The sequence below is a fragment of the Euphorbia lathyris genome, chromosome 4, assembly GCF_963576675.1.
Source record: "Euphorbia lathyris chromosome 4, ddEupLath1.1, whole genome shotgun sequence".
In the NCBI taxonomy this organism is placed as follows: domain Eukaryota; kingdom Viridiplantae; phylum Streptophyta; class Magnoliopsida; order Malpighiales; family Euphorbiaceae; genus Euphorbia; species Euphorbia lathyris.
Window position 1 is genome coordinate 63811245 of NC_088913.1, and position 8929 is coordinate 63820173.

General features: G+C 36.1%; 1 protein-coding gene across 1 annotated transcript; it reads right to left on the bottom strand.

The window, feature by feature from the left end:
- Nucleotides 1-3205: 3205 nt before the first annotated feature.
- Nucleotides 3206-7708, bottom strand: LOC136227805 (protein IN2-1 homolog B-like). The gene is made up of 10 exons (XM_066016559.1): nt 7460-7708; nt 7288-7359; nt 7070-7130; nt 5919-6005; nt 4647-4745; nt 4480-4579; nt 4324-4394; nt 3748-3855; nt 3592-3672; nt 3206-3508 (listed from the first exon to the last, which is right to left on the bottom strand). Exons 1-10 carry the CDS (start codon nt 7636-7638, stop codon nt 3497-3499), a joined length of 870 nt encoding a protein of 289 aa, XP_065872631.1. The 5' UTR covers nt 7639-7708; the 3' UTR covers nt 3206-3496.
- Between the last annotated feature and the right edge of the window lie 1221 nt (nt 7709-8929).

The window sequence follows — 8929 nt, forward strand, 5'->3', positions numbered from 1 at the left end:
CAGGGGGAAATTCCACAAGATGCGTCAAGAGGCAACGCTCCATCTGCATTTGTGCACGGTGAATCTGCCACTGCTGCGCTTGCTCTTGCGCACGGTAATTCAGCAGCAGGACGTGCAGCTGCTTCGATGATGGAGCCAGCAGCCGTGTCCAGCTCCATCACCACATCACCTATGATCTGGTTTCCCCCCGTGGCATCGACCACAACTACAGCCGTTCCTGAACCAGCAGAGTTTAATGATGCGTCCCTTATGTCCCCTGCACACAACACAGCACGACGTCACGGAATGCAATTACGACACTCCACGTTGCACTCTCGGGGTAAATTTGAAGCATTGCTAGTATCTCATGAAAATGGGACAATTGACCCAACCTGCTTCAGCAAAGCTCACAAATTACCCGAATGGCAGCAAGCCATGTCGGATGAAATTAAAGCCCTCCTTGACAACGGTACTTGGAAGCTTGTTCCGCGTCCTATCGGGAGGCATGTCATAACCTCGCGTTGGTTGTTTCGTACAAAACGGAAGTCCGATGGCTCGATAGAGCGACACAAAGCCCGTCTTGTGGCACGAGGATTCACTCAAAAATCAGGCATTGATTACAAGGAGACGTTCAGCCCCGTAGTAAAAGCCACAACAATTCGCACTGTTCTGGCCATTACAACGGCAAATCGATGGTTCATTAACCAACTAGATGTCTCAAATGCGTTTCTTCATGGAAATATCTCTGAAACAATCTATATGGAGCAGCCTCAAGGATTTCGGGATCCGGACAATGCTGATCATGTGTGTCTACTTCAAAAGAGTCTTTATGGGCTAAAGCAGGCTCCACGTGAATGGTTCACACGACTACGGAACTTCCTCGTCTCTCTTGGATTTTGCATGTCTCTGGCGGACAACTCTCTGTTTGTTCACAAAAATGGTATGATTCAGACATACATTTTGTGTTATGTGGATGACATCCTCATCACAGGTACCTCACCAGCACACATTGTCAATACCATTGCATCTATTGAAGCAGAATTTCCTATACGAAACCTTGGTCGAGCAGAATACTTTCTGGGTATAGAAATTCAATATTCGAATGATGGCGTTCATCTATGTCAAGCAAAGTATGCTGCTGACATCCTTGATAGAGTCAACATGACTGATGCCAAACCGATTCTAACACCCATGGCCACCACACCGACACTCTCCAAAAGTCTTGGAACTCTTCTTCCCTCGGGAGATGAATACAGAAGTATAGTTGGCGCTCTTCAATATCTTCTGCTAACAAGACCAGATATTGCCTTCCCGGCCAATAAACTCTGTCAATTTCTTCATTGTCCGACAGATGAGCATTGGAAAAGTGTCAAACGGGTGCTCCGTTATCTCCAAGGAACCTTAGAATTTGGCATTGTCATGTCATCTAAACCTATTAATCATGTTCACTGTTACTCAGACAGTGATTGGGGTGGTTGTCCGGATGATAGGCGATCCACAGGAGCCTTCTGTGTGTATCTGGGAAAGAGCATCATCTCCTGGAAAACACGCAAACAACCCACGATAGCCCGCTCTTCTACTGAAAGTGAATACAAATCTGTAGCAAATGCAACAGCGGAACTTCTCTGGATTCAGTCATTATTAAAAGACTTGGGCTTTCAAATACCTCTACCAGTGCAACTATGGTGTGACAATGTAGGTGCCATCTACCTTACATCAAATCCAGTGTTTCATGCTCGTACGAAACACATTGAACTTGACTACCATTTTGTTCGAGAGCAAGTCACGAAAGGCTTTCTCGCTGTTCGCTTCATTCCAACAGATGATCAGGTTGCTGACATCCTGACCAAGCCGCTACCAAGTCTACGCTTCACTCGACTACGCTGTCGACTACTAGTCCTACCGCGGCATCGGCTTGAAGGGGGGTGTTAGAGATAATAGCATTATTATCTCTACACTAATTAGAGATTAACTTGGTCTATAAGTCTAATTAGGGTTAGACATAATTAGCCTTATCAAATTAGAATTGTATTTACACTATACGTCTAATTAGGTCACAGAATCCTAATCAGACTACACTTCTATACATGTCATATATACACAATTGATCAATGACAAACCCTAACTAAGGGAATTATTCGGTCACTCTCTCTCTCTCTCAATATCTCGGTTATCTCTCTCTCTCTCTCTCTAGTTCTTCACAAACTATCACCTATTCCAACACGCAGAACATAGCGACGGAAGTACGGGACGCGAACAGCAGGAAAATGCAGGGTGCGAGGCTGCCCAACTCCAGCAGAATCGAAACTGCAGCAGAATACGCAGCAACAACGAAAATAACAACAGCTCCTTGATTGGCGTCGACGCGGTGAATCAGAATCAGCCCTATCAAAACGTGCGGAACTCGGAGGATCAGCGAAGCTGGTCCTCAACAGCTCTTGAATGGCCAAATCACATGTCAAATGGGCCTTTGAGTAGAGCTGTGCATACAAGACAATGGGAACAGCAACATTCAGGACAGATCTGGCAACCTCCACCGATTGAATACATAAAATGCAACATTGACACAGCTATGTTCGACGGTGAAGAAACTATCAGTGCAAGGGCAGTACTAAGAGATTGCACATGTACGTTTCTTTACGGATACTCAATGCATATGTCAGGAATCGTCTCGACAAAAATGGCTGAGGCGATTGCACTGAACGAGAGTATCAGTTGGGTTTTAACACTTGGTTATAGAGATATTATATTCGAATCAGACGCAAAAGTGGTTGTTGACTCAGTAAACACCAATCAAACGGATCTAACGGAATATGGTCAAGTGCTAAGTAATGTTAGGGAATTAATTTCAAATCACCCTAGGTATCGGGTGAAATTTGTTTCAAGGTTAGCGAACCATTAAGCTCATGCTCTGGCACGTAATGAGCGTTCCTATGCTTATTCTTTTTTGCATAGATTTAGTCCTGTATTTATCCGAGACATCCTATTTCAAGATGGCTCGGCTATTCATCAATAAAGTGGTTATTTTCTCTTCAAAAAAAAAAAAAAAAATTACTTTGACATACTTATTAGAGATTGCTAATAAAGCAAGGGCATGCTTGTTTTACCTACTAGTTGGAAAAATCTGCTTTTGAAAAGCATGGATTCCCTACTTTTCAGGTATAAAAGGCAAACAAAAGGTCACTAACCAAACATCTAAAACTCTCCATTTTGAAGTGAAAAGGCAAAGAAGAATATGGAGTTGCGTTTTATAGCTGAAAAGTAGCTTTTATAAAAGCAGAGAATCCCTGCTTTTTGGAAAAGCGGTATTTTCCAACAGCAAACCGTAACAACAAACAACAACTGCAAGTAAACCAAACTGGCTCTAAGACTTATTGGCACTAATTTGCTTGATCCTAAATGCTATTCCTTATAACCAAGTCACCATCCAATATTAACAATAAATCAATGTGGTTACTGATACAAGTATAAATAATGGCATAAGAAGTTGTTTCCAGCTAATAGAACTTTGAATATATCATTGTTTCGCCTGCAGAAGAAGAAGAAGAAGGTATAGATAAGAAAACAGTAGCAGTTGTTTCCCATTATTATATTAAGAAAGTAGTACAGTACCATAAAGCGTCTCTTGAAGCTCTCAACATGCTCCTTTGGATCCCTTCTCGTTTCATTGTATCCCTCTACTTTCTTTATTTCCTACACTCAATAATATCAAACCCATAAATACAATAGAGACAAACTCTTGTTCATCAAGATACCAAATATACGTACCTGAATCCAAGCACCAAGATTAGGCCTTCCTGAACTCATATCGTATTCCCTTACTTCCAATAATGCTGGCTCGAATCTTTCTATCAATGGAGCATATGCAATATCCACCTGAAAATTAGAGCGTATGTAAAGAGCCGTTAAATCGGGTGTGTGATTATTGTTAAAAAGTGGAGAAAAGTTGATGTTCTCCGAGTTTGTAGAAGCGGAAAAACAAATGGTTTTCGAGTGTAAAATATTATATGAAAAATGAGTTATTGTGAATCATCAAACGCAAACACAAATAATTTTTATAAGTCAAGGAGTCAATAATGTCACAATATAATAGGTCAGAGATCAATCACAAACTTTTTCATAGATCAATGACTAAATAGTGATTTAAGCCTTTAAAAATATAAAAAAATTCGTTCCTTAAAATAAAATGTTTTAAGTTAACAATATCACTTTATGCAAGTTTAGAAAGCTAACGAGACACTTTATAAGTTCAGGTGGCCAATTAGCCATTTTGGCCAAATTCCTTGTATTACGCCTAAATATAACAAAGATATATAATATATATATATAGCCTTTAACACTTACCAGACTGAACTGGCCAAGGAAAAAGGGTCCATCATCAAATTTGGAAAGAGATGTCTCAATAAAATCAAGTGCTGCACCGGCAATGGTTTATCAAGGTTGTCACTTTCTGTATTACTGTAGTAAAAGTGAAAGGAAGAAGGCAGTTAATTAAGGTACCAGCATCATTTGCATCTCCTTTGAATAAAGATCTTAGAGCACTGCTGAATGAATCAAGGTGCCCATACAACTCTTCTGCTAACTCTTTCTTGGCAGGATCCTGTTTAATGGAGTATTAATTAACTCAACATATCAAAACAACAACTAGAGAATGTTCAAATCATTACCTCTGGGAAAAGTGATGGTCCATCAAAGTTACTGTCAATGTATTTAATCAAATCCAGAGACTCTCCTTTCACTTCATTGTTGTGTTCCAGTGCAGGTACCTATAAGCAGCAACAAATTAGGCAAATCATACTTTTAAGTCTTTGAACATATAAAGCCCTTAACTTTAATTTTGTTCTTGATCCACTGAACTTTATAATTGAAATTAATTCCTTTATCAACTCTAGCATGAGCCTTTCATGTTACACATGCGTTGTTTGAGTTAAAATAGGCTAAATACGTTTCAATTATAAAATTCTTGAGCTTAATAGAACAAAATTAAAGTTAAGGGCTCACTAGCACAAAACAAGTAAAGTCTAGGGACTTAAAATTGCGATTTGCAGACAATTTGTTGTATTTTAATTTTGGGATAAAGTCTGAATTTACTCCTATCGTTTTTGGGGAAGTGTAGATTTATTCATAATGTACAAAATTGTGCAATTTTACCCACAAAGTTGTCAAGCACGATCAGTTTTACCCCTACCTACCAGAAAATTCTAAATGGACTGATTTGACAGTTATTCAACTGCCACATCAGATCTTCCAAAGAAGTTTGTCGATAAAGTGAAACAAATTCATGCATTTTGGCATGTTATAACCATTTTAATAACGTAGTAAACATTTTAGACAATTTATTGTGATTAATTTGTATCTGGCCGGAAGATTTAAATATTAACGTTTTGGTAGGTTATTTGTAACTGGGTAGTAACAAAATTAATATTTGAAATTCGATGTGTGTGACAATTAAATAACGAGTGAAATAAGGAATAATAGTAAGCCAGTATTTTTAAATTTTATGATAGGTTGGGGTAAAATTGATCTTGTTTGGAAACGTTAATTGTACCATTTCGTACCTTCAGGGGTAAATCTACACTTTCCGAAACACAATAGAGATAAATTTTGACCTTATCCAATTCTTTTGGCATGCCTCTTTATAAGCTCCCTCAAATATAAAAACTAGTCCAAAAGTCCTAAACCAAAGAGAGATGCTTTAACTTCAACTAGTTCTATTCTATAGAGTAAAACAAAAGGTTTCAAGGCTGGAAGCAATTACATAAAAGGGAATTTGAATATAAATAAATCCAATGGATTTTTTCTATCAAATTGTAAACCGATGATCAGGAATATGAACCAGAATTTATGCATTTCTTTGCTCTTCATTGATTCATTAATTAATGATTACTAAATCCAATCCTCAAAATAATAGTGTAAGGACATAGTTTCACAGGACTCACCTTGTTAGGAGGGTAGACTTTTTCCTTGTACCAGGCAGGTCTATCTTGCAGATTTATAGGAACCAATTTTATCTTCTCCTGCAACCCCTGCTCTCTCCCATATTTTTTTTCATACAAAAAAACGAGTCAAAATAAAAATGAAAACAACAAAAAAACAAAATAAGAGATTGACATTGAAATTGATATCTTTCCTAGATTGGGTATAAGAATAAATATCCACTAAAACTTTGGCTTAGTTGACAAAAATCTTTATTCCTGAAGGGGAGGTTTATCATGAACCCAAAAATAGGTTAAAATCATTGATTACCCCCAAATTTTTAAGAGTAGTATTACTATGGCCATAAACCCAGAACAAGTTTTAGATTTCAATTAGATTTCACAATCGTCAAATTCTTGATTTGTCTTTCTCACAAATATTTTTTGACATGTAAGAATCACAAGACTTTAAATTTAAGATTCAAACTCAAAAAACATCAAGTTAGTAGGGAGATGATCAATGTTTTTTAACCTACCAAATAATATATAAGATTCAAACTCAAAAAAACATTGCATAAAGGTATAAATTTGCCCTCAATGTTCTTAGGAAAATGTAGATAATACCATTAACATAAGAAATGATAAAAGTTTGTCCTTAACGTTTTCAATATGGAGCCATTTTCTGCTCAAACAGTGATAGAGTCGGCCTTTAAATGTCTGGAGTACAAAGATAAGCCAACCCGTATAGGCTGAGCTTTAAAAAAAAAATTGCCTCACAGTTTTGGCCTAGATTAGGGGAAAAAAAAGATGCACAACCCTTCAAATCTGCTGGAGTACAATCAGCACCATGTAGATAAAGATGGAGGGAAGGACAGGAGTGGAACCACTCCTTTAAGGGGTGGTTTCCGGCAGCCAGGATGTAATGACACCCGTATTTCCCTCGCCTCTGCTTTCGAATCGAAGTAAGGGTGTCATTTTATAGGTTTCATTACTTAGTCCCGAAATTGCTTCTAATTAGAAACATCAAGGACAAAATTTTGTCATTTCTTAGGGTATATCTACACTTCTCTGAAAAATTTAGGAGAAAATTTGAATTTTCTCCCAAAAAGCATAGATAAGATAAGATCATATAGAAAGCAAATAAAAGTCAAGTTGTGGAAGTTGGTAGAAACAACCTTGCAATTGCGAGCAATCCACGCACGCTGCGCATATGGACATGTATACGATATGTACAACCTTAAACATATACACAATGGCTAGATATATCAATATCAATATATGCACTCTCATAGAAACAAAACATCAAACACTTGGAGGGCAAAACATATCTGAGTGCACAACTTCACTATAATTGATAAAATTCACAACAAACTTAAGCAAAGTAAGACGAAACCTTGTTGTTCCATCAAAGAGTGGAGGCGGCTCTGAATTAGAAGTTAGAGCTGGTGGAAGAACCTCTTTCACACTAAAAAAAAGGTATATTTAGAACTCAAAACCCATGTCAAGAATGAAGGAATTGAATTTTGATTTTGATTTTTTCTTAATTTTGAAATGGAGAAACTTACCCAGTAGTCATTGATGCGGAAATGAGTGCAGCTCTTGAGGTCGTGAGGGAATGGAAGTAAGAAACTCGCTGGAGTGGAAGTGAATGAGAGAATGGTTTATTAATGGTAGGAAATGTTGCAACTTTATTGGAGATGAGAGGTAAAGAGAAATGGAGAGGGTGCGTTGGAGAAGATGTCATTGGTGACGAACCAGTGAAATAACAAACTGTCAACGAAGCGATTTTGGGTTGGTCTCTTTCTCACCTTCCCTTCCCTATGTGATTTATGTATGTAATTCAATTGTCAAAAAAAAAAAAAAACAAAAAAAACAAAAAAAAAAATCTTAGAGAAACAAATTTATTTTTTTAGAGGGATAAGGTACCAAAATAGGTCTAAAGTTTTTTTGGGAAGTGTCAATTTAGGTCCAACGTTCAAAATAGCACCAATATAGGCTTAACGTTTACAACATAATATCAATTTAGGCTTAACGTTTACAATATAGCATCAATTTAAGTCTCACGTACAAAATAACACCAATATAGGCTTAACGTTTACAAAATAATACGGATTTAAGCTTAACGTTTACAAAATATATACAATTTAAGCTAAACGTCATAATTAAATTAATCATATTATATTCTTTCCCTATTAACTTTATATATTATCTTTTTATTTAGTTCTATATTCTTATTTATTAGTATAATACAATTAATTAGTATTCTTACCCATTAAGATCTTATATTTGTTTTTCATCAATTATTCCATGACTACTAAATTTCATTGCTCGTGTAATATATGCAAACTAAAAGTAATTGAATATCCACAATATTTCGAACACTGACATGTATCAATATTATTTTAACTAGTATTTGAAATATTGAGGATATTCAATTGCTTTTAATTTGCATATATTACATGAGGCATGAAATTTAGGAGTCATGAAAATGGTTGATGAAAAACAAATATAAGGTTTTAATGGGCAAAAATACTAATTAATTGTATTATAATAAATAAGAAAATAGAACTAAATGAAAAGATAACATATAAAGTTAGGAAAAGAATATAATATGATTAATTTAATTGTGACGTTTCGCTTAAATTAGATATATTTTTGTAAACGTTAAGCTTAAATTCGTACTATTTTATAAACGTTAAGCTTATATTGGTGCTATTTTGTACGTGAGGCCTAAATTGATTCTATATTGTAAACGTTAAGCCTAGATTGATATTATGTTGTAAACGTTAAGCCTATATTGGTGCTATTTTGAACGTGAGCCTAAATTGGTACTTCTCCAAAAACCTTAGACCTATTTTGGTACCTTATCCTTTTTTTATAAATAGTAAAGAAATTTTAAGTAAATCTCATCAATAAAAAATTGTTTTGCATACTAAGTATGCCTATAACATTAATTAATTCTTACGTTAATTTCAAAAGAAACCCGAGTAACTATACCGTTTGCAGATTGAGGATTGTGGCATTTTTTTTCAAAA

What these genes read in the sequence shown, in the direction of transcription:
- LOC136227805 (XM_066016559.1), bottom strand. Translation starts at nt 7,638, where the DNA reads ATGACATCTTCTCCAACGCACCCTCTCCATTTCTCTTTACCTCTCATC. An exon ending in GGATTGCTCGCAATTGCAAG is followed by an intron (nt 6,006 to 7,069) that starts GTTGTTTCTACC and finishes GGGAGAGAGCAG; the next exon opens with GGGTTGCAGGAGAAGATAAA. An exon ending in AGGAGATGCAAATGATGCTG is followed by an intron (nt 4,395 to 4,479) that starts GTACCTTAATTA and finishes TTGCCGGTGCAG; the next exon opens with CACTTGATTTTATTGAGACA.